Genomic DNA, 27417 nt, shown 5'->3' with positions numbered 1-27417 from the left:
TGACCACGTAAATAATTCTCTCCTCTTTTCTTAGCTATCAATTCATCAGTAATAGTGGGCAACCTCCAATCTTGGAAATTCTATTAACAATTTCTGAAAGTTTTTTCACAGTACTGAAACCAGTCACTAGAAAAAGTAAATAGTAGTTACTAAAAACAAAAGAACCCAAATGCTTCAGCTTTGTCATTCCACAACTGAAGAGTTCCTCTTTCAAATAGAGTTATTTAAATTCAGTTAGGATTATAACTTTATTAGGTCATCTTAATTTAAAATGAAGCAAATTTGAGTAATTTTGAACCCAGCAAACTCCAAAAACATTTAACAGGGATTTTTCCTGTGAACTTCTTTATGCATTTTATTTCTACAGTTAAAATCACCTTACTGTGGTTGTTCTCATAAACATATTTTACTCCCATTTTAGTAAACTGTTGTATTAACATATGTTAATAATCAAGCTTTACCCTTTAGTGTTTGCAGATGATATTTAAGCAATAAAATTCTGTGTGTGATCCTCCAATCTTGGAAATTCTACTAACAATTTCTGAAAGCATTCTAAAGAAATCCATCAAATCTATCAGATCTTCTATATTATGAACTGCTTCATTCAGATAAGAGTTTGGGTTTTTTGGGTATGACTGCTGAAACTTGTTTTAAGTTGCAGTTCTCATTTTCTAACAAATTAATTTCATTTTCCTTGAAACATTTGCAACAGCTAGAAACATTTGCAACAGCTATTTAATTGCATATAATGTCAGAACATGTGTCCTGGGTTGCTCAATTAAATCATTGTTATTACTATTACCTAATATTATTATATCTGCGCTAACAAGATATTTGGCTGCAGGTGTAAGTTTCAGGCACATTCAGTTTTGTTTTCAAATGTACATGATTAAGCAACTGGGAGTAGATAACTGCTGGCAAATGATCTTTACAGAAATGGCCAACAGCTTTCATAAAAAAGAAGTCCAAATATGATGTCAACAGAGATACTAAACTCTGATCTATGAAATATTTTAATCAGCATTAAATGGGGTTTTTTGAGCAAGGAGACCTGAAACTGAATTTCAGGTTTGGGATCATGACCACTCACACATTATCCAGGGACATCAGTATAATTTTTCTTAAAATTTAATCAGCAAGTTGCAGAGATATTAAGAAATTATTTTCTCTCATGTTTCCCCATTCAGTCTCTTGGCTTTTGTGATACTGCTATGAACTGATACTAGCAAAAACGAGACACAATTTGTCCCACTTGAAGAATAATAATAAATATGACTGCAAGAAAATCCCCGTCTAAACCAGTTTAAGACCCATCTGTACCTGTTTATCTACATAACCTCTTCAGAGTTTCTTATAGAAGGATGAATACCAAAAACAGAAAAGGCCTTGATGCTGGTCCTTGTCCTGAAGCTCAAAACCAAAATGAGCAGTCAGACCAGCAGGGAGACCAGTCTGCAGCAAATCCTTAGAGATGCTGTAATTCATGCTGTCAGTTACCTACCAGGCAGTGGTTGCCATAGCTATAGCTCCTCCATCCCTGTGTACTGCAGTAATACAATCTTGAAGCCACAAAAGCATGAAACCTACAGAGATCTGTAGCAGAGGTAAACAGCCAAGCCTTGTGGTGGTTTTGGCCAGTCATAATATCTGATATTAAAATTAATTTTAAAAAATAATAGGCTAAAAAGAACTTTTGTTTTGCAAATGTCTTGGATCAAGGATGAAACCTGGATGCCATTTTCTCCCAGGCACATAATTATTTTCTAAGTGTATACAAACCACCCTTTCTAAAGAAAAAAAGACCAATAGTTAGAAAAAAGCAAGACTTTCAGAGACATTAAAAACTTAACAGCTAATACAATCTTGTTTTGGCTGCAGGCTTTAATCTGACGACTTTTCAGATCATATTGTTCAGCAATTTGAAAACAAAACAATTCCTCCAAATGATAAGACTGTAAATTATGGGTTTGAATGGCTTAAGTTCTAATGCAATAATTGTATTGTGCCAGTGAAACTGTTAATTAAAAATGTTAAAACACTGTTCAAAACAAACAAAATTCTCTAGATATTTCTGGCTATTTTTCTAGCACTGACTTTGGCAGAGCTGCACCAATCTTTGTCAGCATTCAGCTTGTTAAGTCCAAAGCATTACATTACTTGTTTCATAGCATTAAGTAATTTATATTATCAAGTAATAAATTAGTTGTTTTAGTTACAATAAACTATTATACAAGTTATTCTTCTTTGCTCAGACTCCCTCTTTTGGAAAACTATTTTGAAACAGTGATAAAACTTATTAATGTAGTATAGATTCTTATGAAAACTGTAAGCAAATTCATACTCATGGATCAATTCTAATTTCACGTCATATGCTTTAATTTCTTTTATCCCCTAAAACAGAAAATACAAAAAAACTTGCTGTGGCTACTAGGGAGATGCTGGAGCTCAGAAGCTAAATAATGCTGATATAGCTCATGCTGGAAGAACTAATAGCAATATAAAAGCCAGAGCACAGTCCACAAATACATTATTAATGATGTTTTATTCTCCAATCAGCAGATGGCCGCTGAACAGCTCAAGTGACTGGTAATAGGATACACAGCTTTTCATCTCCAAGTAGCTGTGTCAGGTCTGCCTCGTGTGGGTTGTAACTGAAAGGTACTATTTGACAGGCATTCAATAACAAATATGTAATAGCCAGTCTCAGTCTAGAGACTCTGCTTTTCCTGTGCAATCTGGTTAACAAAGCTGGTGTGTTATTTTCAAACTCAGGGTTGAGTAGGCTAGGAGACTTGATTATCCTTTGAGGTCTAAAGGGTCAGCCCATCAAAACAATTTTGAAACCCAGGTGCAAGTGGGACAATGGACTCAGTGGTCAGTTTCCATTAGTGCCCATCAGGTGGTTTTTCCCAATTACTAGATAAACTTTTAAACACACAAACAAACAAATAAAAAGACAACAAGAACAAAAAAATAACCTGAGATGAAAGGGAAAAAAAATAGTGTAATGAAACAGACTATTTATTGCTTTCACAAAGTTTTGCATGAAGGACATGATGTGTTCTTTTTTTGCACACTCAAGGCACAAAAATGTTCAGTATGGATTCAAGCATACAGTATGGATGCAAAACATCTGTACCGTCAAAAGAAGATTTAGTAAATTGATAAAATCAATTGTAACACAATTACAATGTAACTCCCTTCTCCAGGAAGCCTGGTATCTACTGTTTTCAACAAAACTCACCATGTTCAGTGGTCTCCATGAACTTTGAATTTATTAGAGGTTATTTTCATGTTTACTGAACAGAACCACACCTTTTCAGGGAATCCAACTGAAATTCGGAGGATTTCAAAACAGACTCAAAGGCTGCCTTCATCGCCTGGAATCTGATGGGAAAATTAGTCATAATGTAGAAGCACTCTTCTTGTGAAAAGAAAATTACCATCGGGGTATATTTGAAGTAAGCCTAGCAATAGACATCTCAAACATAATTGATCAGTCAATTTCAAACATAAGGTCAGAATCATATGAAAGGTTTTTTAATGAGAATATTTTTGAAAATGTATGAGGAATGAAAGGGAATTACACATGTAAAAATGTTGCAGACATGTAGCAGTAGGTCATAGAGTTGTTGAGCCAGAATTGTTAAAAATGCGACCTTGTTACCTCCTTGACATCCATGGACATTATCTTCAAGGTTTATCTGCTTTCAGCTCAGTACAGAACACGGAGGCAGATGCTAAAGACTGCTCTCTTACAGGATTAAATCCCTTAGGTTAAAGATTGCTGAACACATAATTTAAATCTGTAGCTCTGTATACATATAAAAACCTATTACAACCTTACCTCAATAGAAAAACTGAAACTCGGTTTTCATTTAAAGCTATTTGTTATCACTGTTATTAGAATCACGGTCCAGATTGCCTCCTTTCTTATTTAGGCACTGGAGAGACAAATTTCCATAAAAATAGACAAGAGAGATAAAAGATGTGAAAAAGAAACAGAGAGATTAACTTGCCAAAATCCCACTACAAATTAACGGTCAAATTAAGAATAGAATCCAGATCATTCAAATCCCAGTCCTTTGCTGAGCTCACAGTGTATTCCCTCAGGCTTTTTCTAAGACATTTTTATTAGCCATCAGTGTTTACTGGTAATTAATGTTAGCCCATAAAAAGACCTTCTAAACACAAAGGATCTGAATTTACCATCTATCAAAATTCCACTTCCTCTGTAACATTTACAGAATAATCAAGAAGTTGGCTAGGAGGCTCCTGAATGTACATGCTGCACCATATGTATTCTAGGCTCACTCAAGCCTACACAAGCCTCTCAGGCCAGCTGATGCCAGACCATCTTCTGCAGCCAACAGCATGCACAGGAGTGCAAGGGGCAGCATTAGGTGATGAACTTCATTTTTTCAGGCCTAGCAATGCTGACCTAGACACAGCTAAGCAGCCTGGAAAAGCACCATCAGAGCTTGAACATTCCTGTGAGTGACTAGCGAGCCTTTGCATCCCTTAACTAATGTATACTTAATACATTTTACTTTTTAGTTGCTCAGCTTTTGGTCACTTTCCTCTCATTCTGGCTTCAAGGCCACAACTTATGCATATAGCTAATTTAGCATGAGTTAAATAACACTATATATGAAGCATACTGTTTGGGAAGTACATAGCAAAACCAGATCTTTCTGTGAAAAGGACATTTCCCTACTAATATTTCATATACAGTGCTATAATACTTCAGCCTTGAATTAAAACTTCTGGTTGGTTCCATAATACAAGTAAAATAAAATAAAAATCTTAAAAAATTAGGTATTAGTTAATCTAGTTTCTGACATTCTAGATAAATATTAAAATGCCTTGACATATTTAGCAGAACTAAAATACAAATCCAAGTTGGTAGAGCCAGAAAATAATCTAATTAACTTGGGGTGATGAGTAGGATTTTTATATAAATGTATGTAAAGAAACCTTTATTTATATATCTTACATATCTTATCTCATTTCTGTACACACTTTATTTACCTTATTACCATTATCCTCTTTACATATATGAAAGGAGCTTTAAATGTAAAGGGCCATGGGAATTATGAACAGGCACTTACGAATCTGCTTCTTTTCTCTGCTAACAACAGGGATTTTTTCATTTCAATTTATATTAAAAAGCAGAGAGCTTTAGTTCAAATGCCTGCTAATTCTTTCTTTGAAACAAAAGTAAAGGAGTACATAAAGAAATTAGAAATGGGCATTTAGTCTATAAATTAGAGAACACACAACAAGCAAAGGGCTGCCCATAAAATTACTTTGGCAGCCCCAGTGAAAGGAAGAGAAGAACAGCTTTCACAATTGGTTCTTGAATCATCTTGTTACATGGATATGGAATAGTTCTCTGAACAGCCAGGAAATGTATGAACCAAGAGTCTTCAGATAAAGTTGAAATGAAATATGTGAGAATAGCAATAAAAAAATAAAAGCAGAGAACATACAGCATGCTGGATACCAGACTTGGTTTGGGAAATCAATCTTCCAGGAGAAGAGTTCTGATTAATCAGCTGTGCTGACATCAATACATGCCATTTTCACAGACAGCAAAAAACTGTGAACAGCAAAAAAGGAGCATAAAGTTAAAACAAAAATGAACCTCTGTGAAGGGAATGCATCAAGTATAAAGATTATGTGGCATGGTTCTGTGAAATGCATGCAGGCAAAAAATCTGCGTCAAAGACCCAATACTTCTAATCAACTTCCTGGTGTTCAAAAGAAATTCTAGCATACCTAAGAAATGATGATAAAATGTAAATACAACTCATATCAACACAAAATTTTTGAACTAAATAATGAACACAAGATGCAAGCAAATTTAATGTTGGGACAAAGTCTGCACAGGCATGCCAGATAGTCAGTACACAGCATGATATAAATACAGATGGAAGAGAAATCTGCAGTTAAGTTTGTCTAACACTTCCTATTGTAAGATCCTGGTTTGAAATGCTTATAAGCTTGGCCAATGTTTAATTGTTCTGTCTAAATTCTTTCAGAGTATGATTTTTTTAAACCTTTAGTAAAAATGGAGCTGACACCTACTAAAACATGACTAAGCAAAAACATTCCAGTTTGACAAAGTCAATTAATTCTTAATAACTCTTAGAATTATGAATTTAGAATTATTGATTCCTCAGTACAAGACAGACATGGATCTCCTAGAGCGGGTCCAGCTCAAGGGCAACAAAGGTGATTAAGGGACTGGAGTGTCTCTCTTATGAGGAAAGGGCTGAGGTAGCTGGGCCTGGGAAAAGACAGCTGAGAGGGGGCCTCATCAATGTCTACATGTATCGGAATGGAGGCAGCAAGAGGATGCAGCCAGGCTCTTCTCGGTGGTGCTGAGCAATAGGACAAGAGGCAACTGGCAGAAACTGATGCCCAGGAAGTTCCACCTGAACATGAGGAAGAATTCTTTACTGTGCAGTGACCGTGCATTGGAACAGATTGTCCAGAGAAGCTGTGGAGTCTCTCTCACTGAAGATACCAGAGAACCATCTGGATGCAGCTCTCTGCAATGTGCTCTAGGATGACCCTGCTTGAGCAGGGAGGTTGGACAAGATAACCCATTGTGGTCCCTTCCAACCCAACCCATTCTATGATTCTGTGACTCAGGATTTTTACCAGCCAGTAGTATCTCCAGCTGAATTAGAGGCCAAAGCTTCCATCCTAACACATAGGAGATTTTGAGTGCACCTGCACTATTAATTTGAATTACTGCCTGTTTTGTTCCAAGGTCCTCTTCATTACCATTCACTCTGTGCACGTTTGATTATTCCTGGAATACTCTCTGAATCAAAATAACAAGGCTTCCTCTGAGAAAAATTCTAGAAGCCATTCAGTGACTAGATAGCTCTAGGAAATCATTTGAGTACAAAATCTCTCTAGACTTGGTCCAATCCTCCAACATCATCTTTGCAAGCCTTTTGCCTGGCATGACCCCATAACATGTCTCTCTGATAACATGGTAGAGTAGCAGATAAGTAGTGTGCCGCAAGCATTTCTCCTTTTATCTTGGGCAAACAAAAAAGCGTTTTGTTATTAAAGAACCTTTCAAAATTGTTCAGATGTCTCATATGCAAAGATAGACTTTAAAAGGCCAAGAGGGAATCGGTCTGGCAGAGGCCTCTAGACTATCACAGCTTTCGAAGATAGGGAACCCTGACTGCAGGAATCACCCTGACTACCAAAACAGATCTGTTAAGGCTGCATGATGCTGAGGGGTTCCGGTGTAGACCCAGGCAACGATATTTAAACCCAAATTTTATCCTTCTTAAAGTACACAGTAAGAACTGGCCGGATCCCAAGATGTGAGCACAGCAGAGAAGCGATATCTGTGCGGCGCACGCAGAGAGGCTGTGGAAGGCCTGCAGAACTCTGTAAGATCCCCGCAGAGCCTGCTCGGTGCAGCGGCAGGCAGCCTGCCCTAGGGGGAGCAAGCCAAAAGCTCCGCTGGTGGAAGCCATTCCTCGCATTCTGACAAGGAGGCACGTACTGCTCCTGAAAATCAGAAATCCAGCGTATGCACCATCTCAGAAGACGGACACTTCTGACCATACGCAGACACGGACCCTCATGAGTCCACAAACTCATGGTACTTGCAGGGTTAAGTCCTGAGTATGCCTTCTGAGTATGTCTTTCAACTCTTCCCACACTGAGATAAAAATACACAGCTATATTAGCTATGACAAATCCTAAAAAAGGCAGGAAAAAAGTATGAAGTGTTGAAGGAGAAAACCTTGTATGGCATCAATAGGAGGTACAATTAATTGGATCTCTTCATTCATTCTATAAATACCAACTTAAATATGATAAAAAATGAAAATGTAGGAGTTTTAGCTGCAGTCACCTTTATGTTGCTAGTCTCACTCATCTGATACAAACTTAATCTTTCCTTTGATATCGTGTGGGAAGAAGGAATGCTAGTACATGTATGGGAGCATTGTACTTACTGCAGCAAAAACCTGGAATGAACAAGACTGCTAAAAATTGCACCAAAACACACCATAAAATTCTCAATTTGGACATGAAAAAGAGATGAACTATCAAAAATAAATATGTCTGTCCTACCTCCTAAATGCTAGACATGGACAATAAATTTTAAACAGATTATTATATCATATTTTCAAGTAACTCTTAACTCAATATAAAGACAAAAAATAAACCCACAAAAATAGTGGAAATATGAAAGCAGACATCCTAATTTATATATGTCACAGACATATATAAAAACTTCTTTGAGGGTTTTTTCCTGACAAGATTCAACTACATGACACACAGCAAAGTCTTGCTTTTAACATCTTTTTATTTGCTTCACTGAGGCAGAAGAACATCAAGCGATTTGTACAAAGTGTTTTAATGTTACTATTTTTGTAATTCCCATCTCTCTGGAATTTGGATATCAGCACACAAATGCAGGCACTTCTCATAGGAATTGGCATTCTGGATAAGACAAATGGTTCATCCGGCTTAATAGCCTGTCTGTTACTTTGATCATCATCTGAATTCCCCCATATAGGTCATTTTAATACTTAATAACCACTGTGGTAACTGTGGCCACAAGGAGATAAAAATGCTTTAACTATCATTAGGTATTACTAGATTTTTTGTGATATATTATTTGTCCAGAATATTTCTGAATCTCTGTATAGTTGCCTGTCATGGTTTAATCCCAGTAGGCAGCTCAGCATCACACAGCTGCTTGCTCACTTACCCCCAGTGGTGAATCAAAAGGGTAAAAGTGGGAAACTTTATAGGTTGAGAAAAAGACAGTTTAATAATAATTAAATACACAAAGAAGAAGAGAAGATTAAAAAAATCCCAAAACAATTGCTCACCACCAGCCAACTGATGCCCAGCCAGTCCCCAAGTAGTGCCAGTCCCAGCCAGCCTCTGCACACCTCCATCCAGTTTTACTGCTGAGCAAGACATCATACAGTATGGAATATCCCATGGGTCAGCTGGGGTCACTGTCCCAGTTGTGTCCCCTCCTAGCCTCTTGTGTACTCCCAGCCTCCTCACTGGTGGACTGGTGTGAGGAGGAGAAAAGTCCTTGAGGTTGTGTAATCACTGCTCAGCATTAATAGAAACATCCTTATATTATTAGTACTGTTTCCATCACAAATCCAAAGCACATCTCGGCCCATAGAAGCTACTATGAAGAAATGTAGCTTTATCCCAGTCAAAACCAGTACAGTGCCTTAATAACATTCCGCACGAGTCTTCCATTCTCATTATTTATGTTTTTCATGTTCATTTTAAAATTAAGTTGGCCCAAACACAAATCCAGAATCCACACATTAATTAATATGGACAACGGCTACTGACAACATCTAACGCCAGGCGTGTTACCAGCCATATGTGACAACATTTCCAAGTGATCCAGCAGCTCTGTTTAAATTCTGGCCTGGGCACCTAAACCTGGCCCACTTTGTCAGAGCTGTATTTGTATCCAGCCATGTCTCCTTCAAACATGATTTATTAATTTAACTTCTTAGGTGGACCTCAGGCTTACATTGCAGGTTCACTATTCTCTCTGGCCCTGGTCTCCTGGATGAACCTTAACCCTATAAGTAGTCTTCTGTCCAGCCTTGCCTCCTTGGCTCTAATCTGTGTCATAGGAAGTCTTGTCCCCACTCTGGTCTTTGGCCCTTTCTCCTGTCACTTCTCAGGGGATTTTTTGGGTGGATCCCTGAATTCTTGCTTTGGCTTGTCTCAGACTGGTACTATCACCATCCTGACCCCACTGGGTCAATGCCCTGGTAAGAGAGGCCTGCCTTTGCTGCAGCCATGCTCTGCTCCCAGCTCTTTCTCTCTCATGGAGCATCTCCTGCTGCTCCCTGATACAAGACAAGCAAGCTGACTTCTGGTTTTGCCAATAAGCCTCTGGGAGCTTACTGAAAAGAGTGTTAACAGGAGTTTCACTACTTACCTGAAGGAAAGAGAGTCCTGAATTTTTTTTAAAAGGGAAAAATCTCCTAGCAAGCATTTCCTATAATGCCATAATTGCTTAAATAACTGAAAATATTATTCACTACATTCAAAGGAAGCCTTATCAATTTTTTTTTAAACTCAGAGGCAAGGAAGAGAGTGAAAAGGATTTAGAGCAGACAAAACTTAAAGAAATCTGTATTTCAATGTAATAGTTCCACAGTCACTGAAAGTTCTTAAAGCTAAGATTCAGATAGCATAATTAATCATACATGAACATTTTTTCATTTTTTACTAGTCCAAATTTTACAAAAATACAGAGTAATATTAAAGATAGAAGGCATCCAATACTGACACTATTACACATACATATGATTAATTATGATTCTGAATGTGCATCGCTGGTTCAGTGTTAAGTGATGCCAATAATTGCCATTTGTAACTATGTGGTCACACATCGGGCTAAAATATCATGTTGTTTACATGCATGAAGTTCCAAGTTTGACCTGTTACTAATTACCTCAAAAGAGTCTGACTTTTTTACAGCTGTGAATAAATTGTTTTGCAACTTTTACAACGCTGCACATTGTGACAGCAGGGTATCCAACACTAATGGATTTTAAAATAATTGAGGAGAATTAAAGCCTTACAATTTAGATTGAGAACAGCACAAGAATTATTTAATGTGATTCAGGGTAAGCAGAATGAATCCACACTTGTAGACAAAGTTCCCGAAAGATGTTCAAGCTCTTTTGTGAAGTTGAGTATACTGGTTTTGCAGCTTTTGATGTTAGATTGCAAAGAAGCAGAATCTATTGCAGGTGCTGATTACATAGTTTGTTCCCTCAGTTCCTTCATACATAATCTGGCAGTTTCACTGTTCTTGCCAGGAAAGTTACCTGAAGTAGTATTTTGGCCTGTACAAGCATGAGAAACAATCTGTTTCTATTTCAACCCATTTATTCTAGCCTCTTTACTGCCATTGGTGCTTCAGGTTTCATTTCTCTCTTTACAGCTGACACAATGCGCCAGACAACAAAAATCGGCATCAGTCAATGAAGAGATGTTTTGAGAAACAGCCTGACAATGTTTGACAATTATGTACAATGGTGACAGTTCACTGGCTGCTAAAACCTTGTCCACAAGTTGCATAGTTTCAGCTGAGCCAAATTAACAGCTTCCTGGCAAAAGGTCTCATTGTCTCCTGTTGCCACTGCTCAGTTAGTTTTCTGCCATTTTAACAAGCTGAACTGGCATACCACCCAATTAAACCAGAGAGAGTGCATGGGAAGCAATAAAGTCATATAACTGGGGATGGAAGATGTTATCCCTATCGCAGTGACAGTTATCTGTTCAGTAAACTCAGGCCAGAGCATGACTGCTCAACCACTGTAAAGGGATTAAAAAACAAGCAACAAAAACAAATTAAAAGCAATCAAACAGAAGAGAATATCCAATACAGCTGGAAAGAACTAACTGTGTAAATACTCCCCTTTCACACAGGACACTTGGCCCAGTTTCAAGCTATTAAATATTATCCAGGTGTTTTACACAATACTTGACATTATTTGGTGATTTAACTCTTGCAAATTTAGAGAACTTGATCAGTACAGTAAAAAATGCAAATTGCAGACTACACTACATACATTAGTTTTTGACATTTTAATTATAGAGATAACCTAATCAGTGTGAATGTTCTAGTTTTTGAAAACACCTAGTTTGCATAAAATGTTCAGAAGTTAATGCAAATATTAATATAGTCATACTCATGCTCAAATTACATCACCTTATTTACATAGTTATTCCTACTCTGTAGCAGAATAATTAGGCCCAAAGTGACATACTGTTGTAGTAAAAGTAAGATTTCATCATGTAAGTCACTTATCTTAGTCTCATGTTTTATGAGGACACTAGAGCATACAGATGGAACTATTTTTCTTGTAAACCTCCTCCACCCACTGATTATTTCATATAATAGAGCAGGCCCTGAAAAACACAATTGCTTTCTGTTACTGGTGAATTAGACTCTGCAGAAAAGTGAGGTGAGGGGGAGTCAAGTTTTCACAAGGGTTTCTACATCTGTGGTCACAAAGAAAACCTCATAAATGTTAACTGAGTCAGTGCCATCTTTTAAACCTGTATCCAGTTCAACATATTGATTCAAGGTTTCCCAACTAACTGCAAAATAAGGACAGAATTTTTGCTGCTCCTATTCAGAAGTACTTGGGTAAGAACGAAACTGACAGAATTTTTCCATTATTTGGAAAAACTATGAGCACTAGCAGCACAAAAGAGGCCAAGAGCCAATGAGAAACTCATTAAGCGGCTTAAACTGATCTAAATCTAGGCTGCTGAGGTCACATCCCGCCCCCGCCACATATTTCCACCCCCTTCCTTCAGCCAATGCTAGTGTTTACAGAAGCAGGTGGTGGTGTGCCAGTTCAAGGCAAAAAAAACCCAAAACAACAAACTCCAAATCAAAATCAAACCAATAAATCACTTTGGGAGGACAGTTTTCAACCTGATAAATTCTACAAACAGGTTTAAGCTTCACAGTACCAGCATCAGTGCAGGGGAGGGAGACAGGAGCACAATAGCTGGGAATTAAGAGTGCTTTAAGCTTCTACAAAACTGAAACTTAACAAAGAAGTGGAAGCTCTTGAGTTTATCCTTAGCTATACAAACCCTTTCACATACTGATCGAACTCCGGACTACACATGGAGGTAGATTTCTTTCCTTTGCTGTCTCTTAGTATGTCCAAAATCCATGTTATTCATTTATTAGTAGCAACTCATTTATGATCAGCTCTCAGCAGAAGCACAATAGTGGTAACTGCACCTCAAGCTCTCAAACCAGAGAAGATGAGAGAAAGGATAAGAGACAGACATAATTTGTTTCCTAGCACTTAAGAAATAGGAAGGGAAGGGGGCTGAAGTAAGAGGAATAGCTCTCCACAGTCAGTAAATTTCTTTGCAGTGCCTGGAAAAGGGAAAGTTTCTTTGTCCTTTTCACCACAGCAAAAGTAGTGTTCAAATATAATGGATACAAGCATTGTATCCATTATACAAGCATTGTATTAGATAGTATCCCATCAGACACAAATGTTTATTAGAATCCCATTTCATAAAAACGAGAGCATACCTGCTTGCTCATGCTAGATTTGATACTCACAGGCTAGGTAAGGAATGAGGTAAATTTCACTTTTATGCTGTATTTATTAAGTTGTAATTTTTCTAACCTTTAGCAGTACAACACAATTAGAATTTAACAAGTATGTCCAATCTAAACTCCTTTATGTCTTGATGCTATTATGAGTGCTAATGTCCGCTGCACTTTTTCCTCAGCTAACAGTAATTTGTGGCTTAATCTGACCATGTGAGAAATTCAGTTCGTAAATTTTCCAGATGGAGTATTTTCAGATTTCTTCTTTTGTCTAAAATTGTCCTAATTTTTGCATTCTGGTTTTGGGAGATTAAAAAGCAATTTGTTTGGAAAATATTATCTCTGGTACTGGTGGGCATAATGAAAACGTACACAACTGCACTCAGGCTTTTAAAGGCAACCAAGATATCGTTACAAAACCAGGCTGCAACTTCGCAAAGCTCACCTTCCTCATCCACATACTGCAAGCGCATATTGAAGACCTCAAAATGATGATGGACACACTGGATTTCTACGAGAGGGCCAGCGAACTTCAGGCATGCCCTACATTGCTTTATCTCTCTTTTTTTTTTTTTTTTTTTCTTTCCCTTAAGGTTTCCGCTCCCCAATGACGGGCGCCCGGACGCCCACGGCCGGAGCCCGCGCCCCTCGCTTAAGAGCGGCTGAGGGAGAGGGTACAGGGACTCCTCGCCTCCCACGGGCTGCCACCGGCTGAGAAAGAGCCTGCCGGAGGCTCGGGGCCCTGAGGACACCTCAGCCCTCCCCGCTACCCCCGCTCAGCCTACAGGGTCATCCTGAGGCGTGGCCGGAGCCTCGGAGGAGCGGGGAGGCGCCGGGTGAGCCCCAGGCCCATCTGAAGACCCCCAACCCCGCCGGGAGAGCGCCGGACTTGCCAGGAGAGCCCCGGAGCCGACGGAGGAGCCGCTGAGGGGCGGGGGCGCCGCCAGCCCCGCCCGCGCGGTGACGCGCCGCGAGCCTTGGCCCACGTGACGCGCAGCCAATGGGCGGGCAGGGTCCGCTCCCCGCGGGCGGGGGAGGAAGGGGGGGCGCCGAGGCCGCCGCGGAGCGGGGGAGCGGCAGCGCGGGGCGGGCGCGGCGCGGAGCGAAGCGGGGCCGGCGGGGGCTGCGCCTCCGCGGCCATGCCGAATAAAAACAAGAAGGAGAAAGTGAGTCGGGAGGATCGGGGGAGGCCGAGCCCCGCGGGGAGGCCGTAGGGTGCAGGCCCCGCGGGGAGGAGGGGCCTGGGGTGGGGGGCGGCAGCGGCGAGCGCAGCCCGGCGCCCATTCCCCGGCGCTGGGAGAGCCGCGCGAGGAGCAGCCCCGGGTGAGGGGTAGCTCCCTCCCTCACTGCTGTGTGCCGGCCTCCGCCTTTCCGCGGGTGCCGGGGATGGGGCAGCTCCCGGCGGGGCCTAGTCCGGGGGTGCCGAGGCGGGGTCCTGGTATCGTCTCGCCGGCGGCCGTCGGAGGGAGGGAGCTGGTGGAGGACGGCCGTGGGTTTGGCGTGCGGGGGAGTGCTGGAGGGAGGGGATGGAAAACGTGTCCTCAGCCGGGGCTGGCTGAGGCGGAGCGGGGAGGAGGGGGTCTTGCTCAGGGCTGGCCCGGGGATGTTGGGGAGAGGGAAGGGGTAATTTCTACGGCAAGGTGGGGGGGGGGGGTCCGTCTCCACGGCTACTTGCCCGGGCCCCGTCGTGGAAGTTTCGCTGCTGCGTAGCTCTGGCTGCAGTGGGAGTTGCGCTTGGGGGATCTCCCTAAGTATTCAAGGAGCACTAATCGCTCCTCGGAGTCTTTCAGCTCCTTTTCCTGACAATAGGAATGAACCTAGCTTTGGCCCCGCTTTGCCTCAGGCTCCAGGGAGTGATTTGTCTGGTGGCTACGAAAGGGGCTTGCACAAGTAATGATCGCAGAAAACTTGTAAATCCGGCAGGAAGTTAGCTGGATTGCACTTTATTTTGTGTGATAGGTAATTAGCCATATGAGTGGAAGTCAGAGACAGTGAAGTGTGCTGTCTGCCTCAACCAGCTGCTGTCCCCCTCGACTGCTTCTGTTTGGCTTTTAGTTTGTCAACGTCATTTTAAAATTAGATGTAGGGAGGTGGGGTGTTGTGGTTTGTGGGGGTTGTTTGCTTTAACATTTTCCCAATATCCTTGGCACTTTTGATGTTAAAAACATTGAAACTTTTCGTCACTTTTTTGAGAGTAACAAATCTCAGAAATGGGTGAAGGATTCAAGATAAGTGCAATTCTGTGAGGGAGAAAATTGAGTTGTCGGCCTACTTCTAATACGAAACTTTTTAGCCTCTAGAACAGGCAGAATAATAAAGTGTAAAACGTGTACTATACTGGTGCTAGTTTCAAAGCCAGCCTAAATATAAATATTTCTGAACCAAAAAACCAAAAACAGCAAGGTAGTAAAACTGAGTAATTTCTTAGACATAGTTCAGATCACTTGCATTCTTTGTCCCTGCCTGCATATGTATGTGAAAGCTTATCTTTATAGGTGAATTTTGAGGCATAAATAAAATTCCAAAGTCTTTCTACAGATAAAAAATGTTTAAAGTGGCCTTGTACAGACTGATAGGTCAATATTATCATCTTCCAGTAAGATAGTATCATTTTTATTCTGTCAGTTTTATTACTCTTAGCGAGTGTCTAAAAAAGCCTGATTCCTTGGCTTGAAAATCTATCTAGATCTCTGTTTTTAAAAAAAAACCTGAGACTGCAAACTTTTTTTTTTAAGGAACCTGCAAAATCAGTAAAGAGTGGAAAAAGTGGCAAAGATGGACAAGATAACCAAGAACATGAGGTAAATATTACTAAAAAACATAGTATTTTTCATATTAATTTGTAATAACTTCTAAAAACTGTTTTAAGTTTTTCTACATTGTAATTTTGACATGACAGGTAGTTTTGAAGGAAAATGGTTGTGGAACTACTGTCCTGGTATTTGACAAGATAAGAGACAATGGTTTTTAAGGAAGTCAGTTTTATTTAGAGTAAATAGATGTTTCCTTGCTACAGTTTTAAATACTCATCTATTCCCTTTTTTGGTTATGAGATGTACATCTGTCTTATTTTCTAGTCTTACTGTGAGTTTCTGGGCTTCTCTTGTTGCTCATTGTCGTTTTTAGCATTCTCTGTTATTCCCAGAGGTCTCTTTTCTCAAACTGTCAATGCTGGCATGTCAGTTAAGTGTCAGTAGCCTGGTTTATTGTCAGGAGACCTTAGGCTTAATCAAAGGCTGCCAGCTGTTGTGTTTTGTGGTTTCTTTTTGTAGGTATAAGTGTGCCATTTTTGACTAATTATTCTGTTGATTTTTTCCTTTTGCATTTCTCTCTGGTTTGCCCACCAGCAAGGCACAGCAACTTGAAAGGGGTCGATTAAATAATTACTCACTCCCTTTCCCAAATTAATCCAGAAATTCAAAATTAGTAGTTTTGTTTCATTTGGAAATCCACTGTTTAGGTGGATTTCCTGAAATTTCCTTTAAAATGTTCATAGTAGCTTGAATGTAAAATGGTACACGGCAAAGTTATGTATTTCAGCCTCTAAACAACACATCTTGATACTGAAAGATAATGTTTTAGAACAAAATACTCATCCAGCTTTACCGTCTTTCCTGCTCTGAAATGACTGTTAGGGATAGGTGGGTTGGACTATTTATTATGTGCACTGCAATGAGTTCTTATTTGTCTGTTGTGCAGAGAGATTCACGCTACTGTCATAAATGAAGAAGATCATTAAAACTTGTAAATTACATGTAAAAGTATTTTGGCAAATTTCCGTAAGAGTGATTGAGTTTTGGTGGAGGGAGCCTAGCTACTAGAAGGGATCTTAGCTATTAGGGGAGCTTGTAGAATGAAATGGGAAATGTCAGTGTAGATGTTTATAGTGGTGTAAATAGGTGTACTTCATTGTGATGTGTTCTGTCTTTATATTGCTATGATAGTAAAAAGAGTGTCACTTGGCCATAATTTTAACTCCTGTGCAGTTGTAAGGCTTGTCATTATCACCATCTTTGCAGAACATTTGTTGAATACTTATTTTCTCAAGCTTCTGAATGACAAGTTGCTGAGACCAAGACTTACTTTCTTATCCCTCTTGGTACTTCAGGATCGAATGTAAAGCTCCCCTAGATAGTAGGTGAAGAGCTTTGTATGCTAGCCAAAAATGTGTATGTGGGTTTCTTTGTCATTTCTTTCTGTGTTTGTAGATTTAGATTTTTGGGTTTTAAACTTGAAATGTGAGAGACATGAATCTCAATTGAAGAATATGTTTTACTGTTCATTCACTGTTTCTTTTGTCCATCCAGGTAGAATTTCCAATGAAAAATACTGTTCACTTGTCTATGATACTTGATCATGTGTGAGCAGGGGCAGAATGGGAAGGGAACTGGGAATGGGACTGGCGCATATAGTACAGTTGTCGTTCCCAGGGGGCATTATTTAGTCTCTGTATAATTTTGAACACCTCCGTGCTTGACTCATTATCTTAATTAGTAGACTAATTGCACACAAACAGTAATGTAGACTTTGCATTCTAACGTGGCTGGCTGTAATCATGCTGTATGTTAGCTGGTGCTTATAGGAGCAGAAAGGAGGCTGTTTATTAGCATAGCAAAGATTGGTAAATACAGAAATATTCTGGAGCACACTGTTAATACATTTCTAGGTTTCCTTTCTCTTCAGAAATGGTTGTCATCTTATGTCCTACATGTGTTTTAACATGGCTTTTTAAAAATCTTCTTCTAGACTATGAGTAGGTTTGGAAATATGCTGGTTCATTCGGCTTTTTGTTTCTCAAAATGCATTTAATGCATATGCATTTAATGCAAATTAATTTAATGCAAATGGCAGATTGTAAAGACTAGAAACTGTCTGCTATTCAAAGAACAGGGACAACACAAGCAGCAGCATCCCACAAATACTTTATTTATAGACACTTTTATAGCACTTAACAAATTCATGATGCCTTGAACTTCTATAGATAAAAAAGTACAACAGATCTTAATATTTACAAAAATGAGCACGTGTTTTTCCTGTCTTGCAGTCAGGGAAATGAGGTTTCAGTTGATGGAAGCTGTACAGCAAGTTTGAAAAGGGATTGAAATGATTCCTGGTATACCAGGTCCAGAATGCCCATGCTAAAAGAGGGTGAAAATTACTTAAGCTGATGGTTCTTGCATTAACTGTGCTTGGTTACTCAATGTAATACTAAAAAAGCCTTGCTACACGTGAAGTACCATGGACCTCTCTTCTTATTTGCTGTGTGGTCAGCTGCTGATCCTCAAGGAGAGAGAATCAGAAACAGTAAATGTGTATGTATGGTCTTCCATCCTGGTATACTTTTCTTTAAGCCAGTATGTGGTTTAGAAAGTTGTTTAACTGGAAGTTGTATAGAATTGTTTTAAAAATATTAATTATGAAATTGACATTTTTATGTTGGGGTTTTTTAATGTATATTTTTTATTTAGATATTTTTTCCCCCAAAACCCTGCTTAATGACCCCTAGGTGGGAGGAGTCCTATTACTTTGATTATCCTTCTCTTGTTTCCATCTACTGTTCTTCTTTCTGTGACAGAGGTACCAGAAATGCAGAGTCTGTATGAGGTAAGGGTACCTTATCCTTCTGTACCCACTGCCATTACTCCAGTTTCCAGTTGTGCATGTTGTTCATTTATGAACAAAAGCTAATATGATTAAGGTTCTATTTAAGCTTAGTTTGTAACCTGTTAGTAAATGTTAATGAATTAGACTAAATAATTGTCAGAACAGTTGAATCTTTTCCTTGAGGTATAACCTCTTATTTCAGCAGTTAGTCTAGCATATTAGTGTCGTCAGGTTGTAAACAAAGACGTAATCTGTTGTGTATTGGTTTTCCTCTCTATGGGAGTAATGTCTCTACTCTTGTAAATTCTTGGGGCCTTTGTTTAACAGTGCCCAAAAACTATACTTGCACCAAAAACTAATAATGAAAATTAAATCCCTTGGATGTGGTGATTGGCTATTCCAACACGTGGTAACTTGTGGACATATACCCTGTGATCTAACTGGCTTTTGAAGAAGTTATTTGTCTCCTGGATAAGCTTTGTTGAAGAGTTCTGTTTTGTCACAGGGGTGTGGAGGTCTCCTTTTGAGTTAAGGCAGTGGTAATTTATGGACAGGCTAATTTTTTTAGAAAAGGTGACTTGGTAATAGTTAATGACTGTTGGAAAACATGACCTTTTTCTATCTCTAGAAAAACCTAACCTAAATTAATTCAAGTGCAGTACTTTAGCAGTGGTTTTCAAATACTACCACAGGGGAAGGAAGTTAAAATTTTAACCCTATATGTGCTTTATTTCTGACTTTTTTTGTCTGTGGGAGAGTACGTGCTAAAACTTGCTCTTTTCACCAGTCACTGTAACAGTCCAGGACAATTAATTCACTACTGTGGTTCACCTGGGGGATGGAAGGGTCAGAAGTAGCTGGTAGCCTTTCATACAAGACAATAGTCTGGTATAAAACTGGGTGACTGGGAGTGATAGCTGCTTCTAGGTCTAGCTGGACTGGCCTAAGATGGCATGAAACTTTTAAATTTAATTTGTATTAATTTTCAGTCCAGATCTGAGTGGTCTGTAGGAGGCAAAGACTATTTTTGTTGTTTGAGAAAGTATTGGCTTGATGACTATCAGCAAATGAGAACAGAAATTATAACTCATCCTTCTGCCATGCAGAAAAGCAAACGGAAGACTAATGTGGTTTTGAGGAGCATGTGTGTGTTTGTGTATTATCTTCTTGATTCCACGTGTTGTCCTGGTTGGTTCTTTCTGCTTTAAAGGTATTTTGATGTGTTGTTTTTTTTTTTTCTTTTTAATAGACACAAATCAAAATGTAATAAAATGTAAATTGTATTAGCCATTTTTCTTGCTATGCAAGAAATGGATTTATTGACAGCATGCATTGCTGATGTTGGACTACAATCACTGCTGAAACCGATTTTAAGAAGAATTTAAAATCTTTTAAGTGCTGATCCATGCTTCTATCCTGCCACTGTCTCACAGCCATCACTTTTCAGTAGGTTTATTACTGGTAATGGCTTCCAGTGCAGAAATTTTGTAAGGTTTTGTTCTTAGAAGTTTTTCTTCTGTGCTTTTTGAGGCCTTTTTAATTTAGTTTCTTAAGCTACTCAACATTTTTGGATACATCAGTAAATGGAATTGCTGAAAAATTACAGAAATCTCTGTTGAATGGGCCATCTTCAAAACACTTCAGCAGAAGTAAGGATTTTCATCCCTCTGAAAGAACCTGAAGAGGTGGCTATCCAGTTTTCCATGATCACCTTTCCTATATTGGCCCGCACATGGTGGTAAAAGATGGTCGGTATTCTCACTACTACTTTTACTGATTCCTGATTATATGAACAGATATGATTGTCGCTTCCATTAAAAGTAGGAAATTACAAAAGGAATGTGTAGTAGGAGCAGTGTTGATGGTTTTGCACGGCTTTTTTAGCTGAGATTGTATGCGGAAGTATCCTAACCTTTAAAGGAAAGCAAAGAACAGACAAAAGCAATAAATCCAGCATCATTTTGTGTTAACAGGTTTCTGTGATCACCAGCAGAAGTTATTTAGAAAGTTGACTGGATATTTTCTATATCTCTTGTTTATTTTTCTCATGTTTACTGTTTGTGATTTTCATTGTGGTGCTATTTACCCTGAGAAACAAACATACCTGATCTTGAAGATGGTGCACAGGGACTGTTACACAGTGTCCAGTTTGAGAATAGAATTATACTTGAAAGTCTTGGCACAAGTAAGTACTAATTTGGCAGTTCATTTAGGCACCATAGCAGAGGAGGTTGAGGTGTGGGGATGGGGGAGGGGAGAAAGTTCTGGGGTTTTCTCCTCCTTGTTAACATGTATTAAGACTACTCCTAAATAATTTCTGGAAATACCTTCTTGTCACAGATACGTATTTATTCATTTATATAAAGCATCTGTCATTTAGGTCTTTTCCATTATTGTTGTTCAGTTGCAGAATCACAGAACAATTTGGGTTGGAAGGGATCTTAAAGACCATCTACTCCCAATTCTTCTGCCATGGGCAAGAACGCCTTCCACTAGACCAGGCTGCTCAGAACTCCATCCAGCCTGGCCTTGAACACTTCCAGGGACGGAGCATCCACAACTTCTCAGGGCAAACTGTTTCAGTGCTTTACCACTCTCACAGTAAAGAATTTCTTCCTGATATTTAATCTAAACCTACTCTCTGTTTAAAGCCATTCCCCCTTGTTCTCTCCCTACATGCCCTTGTAAAAAATTTCTGCATCTTTCTTGTAGGCACCCTGTAGGTACTAGAAGGCTTCAGTTAGGTCACCCCAAAGCCTTTTCTTCTCCAGGTTGAACAAACGCAATCCTCTCAGTCTTTTTTCATAGCAGAGGTGTTCCATCTCTCTAATCATCTTTGTGGCGCTCCTCTGGACTTGCTCCAACAGGTCCATGTCCTTTCTGTGCTGAGGACTCCACAGCTGGATGCAGTGTTCTGGGTGGGGTCTCACCAGAGCAGAGCAGAGGGACAGAATCCCCTCCCTGCCCTGCTGCCCATGGTGCTTTGGATGCAGCCCGGGATGCTGGTGGTTTCTGGGCTGTGAGTGCAGATTGCTGGGTGATGTCCAGCCTCTCATCCAGCAGCACCTCCAAGTCCTTCTTGGCAGGGCTGCTCTACATCCGTTCATCCCCAGCCTGGATTGGTACCAGAGTTGCCTGGACCCTGGTGCAGCACCAGCCCTTGGTCTTGTTAAACCACATGAGATTCACGTGGGCCCATTTCTCAAGCTTGTTCAGGCCTCTCTGGATGGCCTCCTATCCTTCAGGTGTGTCTGTAACTCAGTAGCACTGCATTTTTGGATACATTGGATTCATCATCTTTGAGATGTAAGATTGTTCTTTATATGTTCTTCATAGAAGCTGGTGTCCTTTACAAAGAGATACATTTAGCAGTGGTAGGCATCTTCATCACATAACAACCCTGGCTGGGCCCTGGCTCTTCTCTTCAGTATGTGCTCAGCTGTGTGCCCCAGCTGGACAGGCAGAGTAGCCAGTGCTTTCATGAGCCAGTCCCATGCAGTAGTAGATAGAGGTGATCTTAAAACTGGTGGTCTTGCATTTGGAAGAAGAGATATATTATGAAATTAAATTTCAAACAACTTGTCCTCTCAAGTTTGAACCATGGAAGGACTATAAATAGACAGCATTAGACCCATTATGTAGCTTTCTAGGGCTATTAGTTTGGGATTTTACTTGTGACATTAGCAAAACAGGATTTTCAACCAAAACTCTGTATGAAGTTGGGACGGATTTTTGCTTGAATCGGTTATAACTGATACAAAATAAAGTCTGTGGGCTTTGGAGTGGGTTTGTTTGGTTTTAAACTGGTGTGCCAACTTCTTTAAAAAATTAATTTGAAACTAATTTTTGATCATGGCTTGCAGTTCTGATTTTCTTTCCTGGAGAGATTATTTTAGTGGCTTGATATAACCTTTAAAAAATATTTAACATGTATACACTCCTAGTACTAAATGAGGGACTATTTGATGAGTAGAGAGATGCCATATGTGTTACTCAGAGCATCTGCGCAACTTTTGGTTTGTCTTTAACTTCTGTAATTTTCCTATTTCCAGTTTTTATTGACATCTTGGCTTTTTTGTTTTGGGAACGGGAATTTCCTTCTGTGGTCCAAGCAAAGGCACCTTAATACTGAATAGTGGAGGAGTTACCTTAATGGCGTTTGTTATGTAACTTTAATATTATGCTTTTGAAACTAATGGAATTATTAAAGTGTACCAAACACTGTTTATACAAGTATTTTATTACCTAAAATGGGATGCTTCTGAAAACAGGATCTTATGCCCTTCTTACACAAGGCTGACAACTACTTGTGTAACATACTGCGAGGTGTGAGAACTGTGTGTGGTTTGGTTTAGTACTTGCTATCCTCTGCTTCTTAATCGTGTTTTTAAGCTCTCTGAATCCTTCCTGAAGCAGCACAGCAATGAAGGTAAAGGCTGTTCTGATCAAAAGGAGCAAAGTGCCTTTCAAAAATGGATACCAGCATTTTCTAAACTGAAAACATCCTTTTCATCCTTTGTTTCAAATTGCTTCTCTTATTTTTTTTGTAAGAGTTAAGGCCTGCCACTTAGAGAGTACTCAGATATCCATTAACACGTGTAATACCGAATTACTAATGTAGGTATCTCTTGGAGAATACAAATACTAAGAAAAAATAGGTAGCTGTTGAATCTACCCATATTCACAGACTTGAAAAACATACCTTGTATGCATTTTTTCCCCCCCTCAATTTCATTTGAAACCAGAATAAATTTGTAATTCTGGAAGTGGGATGGTAGGCTTAGAGGGCCATTTACAAAAAGCAACCAGCCAAAAGCTGGGAAAAAGATTCTGGCCTATTCCTAAATACGCTTCTTAAAAGATGACTGCCAAATATTATAATTTGCTGCACATTTATAGTGACTTTTATATACTTCCTCATCACTTCTCAGTTTAGCAGTCTGAAATACTTACAAGTGAGCTTCTCCAGTGACATGTAAAATAAAAGCATGATGAGAGCCAAAGATGAAATGATTTGGTGTAACAGTTCTGTAGAAGCAGTTAAGGTTATTATTCATAGAATCATAGAATGGTCTGGGTTGGAAGAGACCCATAAGATCATCCAGTTCCAACCCACCTGCCATGAGGAGGGACACCTTCCACTAGACCAGATTATTTATCATGGACCATAACTCTCTCAAATAGCATCCAGTACAAACACCAAATTGGTGGGCAGGAGGTGAAGTAAAAAAAGATTTCAATATGAGTGTGTGAGGTGAGAAGCTTCTATGAATAGATCAGGGAGCACAAAAATACAGACTTCAGTGGTAAAGCCACATGTGCAGTTGCCTTAGCTCATCAGTGGCTGTATATAATTAAAATCTACAGTACAGTATAGGAGTTAATTAAGTAATTTAAACTAGGCCATCTTTTATGCAGATTCTTTATCCTTATATTTATAGAGATGTTTTAAAATAATCCTTAGGACATTATCTAGTTTAAATCTTACTTAATCAGCTAGCTGGTCGTTGCAGGTAGCAATTTTTTTTTCCTAAGGGCATCTGGTGCTTTGAAGTTTTGTGATAGAAGATACGTTAGAAAACAAGTGTTGCTTTGCTGCTTTTGTGAAGTACCAGGTGCTCACTGATGGTGGTGTTTCAGCAAACACAAAGCTGCATGAATCCACTTAAAGTCTGAGCCTGGGCATCCTCTTCATCTTTGCCAGTATTCCACAACCTCGGGCTGCAAATCTGAGCTCTGACTGAAAGGAATCAAATAGCAGCTTGTTCCTGGAGTAAACTAGTTAAAGCAAAATTAAGTTTACAAGAAGCAAATGGAAAACAAGCCTTATACTGCTGATATTTAATTGTGAATGTAAAATTATAGTGTATTAATGTCAAGGATGCAGCACACTGAGCTGACACATGAGATTAGTTTGGTGTGTTGCAAGTCAAGTCTGTTACACAAAGCTGTGATGATACAGTTCTTTAGAAGATAAAATTTGAGCCTTGTCTGTAAGCAACAGGAAATACAAGCAATGCTTTGTGTTGTGAAAAATAAACAGCAGCAAGAAAGACGGAAGAGGTTCAGCAACTTGTGGATCAGTCTTCTAAAGTGATTTGTGACTGTAAAGTTTGTTGTGGGTACCCCTCCACAGCAAAGAGGGCCAGATGGCCTTCACTGCTTGTAGGAAACATCCCAGTCACTGATGCAATTCAACAGACTCCATGCTATCTCTGGCAAAACACTAATGGAACTCCATAGTTAGACGTTGAGAATAGCCAGCAGTAGCACTGCTGCATGTAAATGCAAAATCGTGGTTATTAAACAAGTACTACAACATAAATCCATGAGTGCTAAAATATATAAACTTTGCTTTTTTGCTTATCATTATAACAGCATGGATCCTCAAAGCTTTAGGATGCAGCTCTTGCTATAATAAAAACATAGTAAGTTACGCTGAGATACACTGGATAGTAATCTCTACTACTGAGACTCTTTAACAGTAATAAGCATATTTGCTAGAAAGGCAGCTGCAAAGATCATTCTAGCAGCTAATCCAGATATCATTCTGGCAAATGATTTTGTTGAGGAAAAACAATAGACATCTAAATGGCCATCTGTGTGAAACTGCCCAAAGCCTTCAGCACCATAAGATGCCTCTCCAGAGACTCTTCCGTAAGTTGTTTGTCCAAACTGGCTTGTGGTAGTAAAACTAGTGAACAATAATGGCATAGTAGCAAAAATCTTCAACAAAGAACTTCAGAAACGTCTGCTGTCCAAAATGGTACCCAGCAAACATGTTGTTTCCCTGCTGTTTTTAACTGTGTTGTTTATGGATCAGTGCTTCCTTTTGTGTATCCAGTGGATTCCATATCAAGCTTTATCTACTGATTCTCTGTAGATTGAAAATACTGATGTTAAAAATCATAGCTACTTGCTCCATAATAAACTGCTTGCCAGCGATTGGGCACTACTTGCATGAACTAAAATTACTGCAGACTGTCTGGATAGCTCTGTCAGGCCTTATCTTTAATAAATAAAAAGAGTTTATTCTGTTGTTATCCACTTGGAAGGCATGCTGAATTGCTGCTGTTAACAACACAGAACTGAAATCAGCTGACAAATACTGCTCTCCTGGTAGTGTGTTGTCTTGAATAACTTGCCTTGGTCCCAGCTGCTAATGTCACATCACCAGCCCACTTCTTGCAGGTATGGTGTGGATATATTTACCAGGTTGATGGCAGCTGGGCCATATGCCAGAGACGATCTGTCCTTGTTCCCACCCCCAAACCAGTAAATGAAGATCTGGAAAGGAGAGAGCTCTGTGGTAGTATTCAAGATTCCTGGAGTGTTCAGAGATTTTCACACTACTTTGAAGTTACTGCAGAGGGGAAAATATTACATGGAAGGCTCTTTAACTGCTCTCCACCCATTTTGACTCCTTGATCTTTGATTTCAGTTCTCATCTCAAGAGACTATAATAAATTCTGTTTCTCAACCTAATTGCATTGATTATGTAAAAAGCCTTAACCTGTTAGCCAGATTTTTTTGGTTACATACTGGGCCCTCATACAGTTTTGAAAATCAAGTTGTTAATGTCCCTTTCATGTTTTGTGATGATCTTTGTTTAGTTTCAGTAACCTGTATTTCAATTTCATTGTAAGTATGTTTTAGATGTAATCCAAAGTGCTTTCATAGCATTCTGAGGCTGCCTTGGCAAGAAACAAGCTCTTCTGGGTGCTGTAGATCAGACTTCTGTTCATCTTAGTGAAAAATAAGTCCATGGAGGCTACTTACTATACCAAAAGGAAAAGAGGGAAGGGATTAATCCTGCATTAAAATAAGTATTTCCCTCTGTTTCAGATTCAGACTGATGATTCTTTTAAAGTGTTCTGTGATTTTTGCTCTGTGTACTTGTCTTTCACGGGGAACCTTAGTCATATGTGAATTGGTACAGGGTTCACCTATCCAGATTTCATAGTTCAGAGTTTTTTCTCAAGGTTTTGCTGCTGCCATCATGAAATGGTGTGCATACTGATATAAACTTGAATTCAGTGGTGATACTTATTAGAAGGCAGAAATTTGCAGGTTAGTGTTAGACTGATGTGTGTCAAGAAACACCATATAGGGTGCTGCCCAGCACAGTGTTTCTTCAGGCAGAGAATCTCCATTGCCTTGTGCTTAGGAGATCTGATTTTTGTCACTAGTAAGCCATCCAGTTTTTTAAATCTTTTAATGACAGATACATCAAGGTGATTTTACTGTCATTTTCAAATCCTCACCTTACTCTTACCAGTTTATCTTAGAAAGCAGCATGCAAGTTTGCTGCATCATTATAGAGTTGACACCACTTTAGGCTTGGTTTGGTTTGGCTTTTGATTTTGTGGATCAGAAGGCTTTGTGTCCTTTGGTCTAATTCAGTTACTAGTGAGTGTGCTTTGAAAGGCAAGGTCAGACAGAGTTCTTCTGGTTGCCCTTGTTTATCAAGGTAGCTTGAATTTTTGGGAGACTGTCAGAATGGGAGGAATAGGGTCTTCTGAAAGACTTATTAATGTACATGGGATGCAGGGTGGATCCTCTTTCCAGGTCCCACTATGCTCTCTCTTATGTGTTAGTTGTCCAAAAGTAAAAGCTGCCTTGTGGGATGCTTGATGATGATTAGTTTGATTTGAACACTGTTAAAGCTACTGTTA

The 27417-nt window shown here is 39.4% G+C and overlaps 1 protein-coding gene and 1 long non-coding RNA gene across 4 annotated transcripts in view; one reads left to right on the top strand and one right to left on the bottom strand.

Moving 5' to 3' along the window:
- Window positions 1-14105, bottom strand: part of LOC116445147 — a 74876-nt gene extending 60771 nt beyond the window's left edge. For all 3 annotated transcript variants that reach the window (XR_004240673.1, XR_004240672.1, XR_004240671.1), the window contains exons 1-2: window positions 13584-14105; window positions 3245-3387 (exon numbers count right to left, since the gene is read on the bottom strand). This is a non-coding gene — a long non-coding RNA (uncharacterized LOC116445147). The remainder of the gene's footprint in view (window positions 1-3244; window positions 3388-13583) is intronic.
- Window positions 14106-14203: 98 nt separating this feature from the next.
- Window positions 14204-27417, top strand: part of PPP2R5C (protein phosphatase 2 regulatory subunit B'gamma) — a 79349-nt gene continuing 66135 nt past the window's right edge. The window contains exons 1-2 of the mRNA XM_032111373.1: window positions 14204-14304; window positions 15874-15939. Of these exons, the coding sequence (XP_031967264.1) occupies window positions 14278-14304; window positions 15874-15939 (93 nt within the window). The 5' untranslated portion in view covers window positions 14204-14277. The remainder of the gene's footprint in view (window positions 14305-15873; window positions 15940-27417) is intronic.

Source organism: Corvus moneduloides, chromosome 6 (genome assembly GCF_009650955.1).
Source record: "Corvus moneduloides isolate bCorMon1 chromosome 6, bCorMon1.pri, whole genome shotgun sequence".
Classification (NCBI taxonomy): Eukaryota; Metazoa; Chordata; class Aves; order Passeriformes; family Corvidae; genus Corvus; species Corvus moneduloides.
Note: the sequence above shows the minus strand (reverse complement) of the source record. Positions and strands in the feature narration are given on the sequence as shown.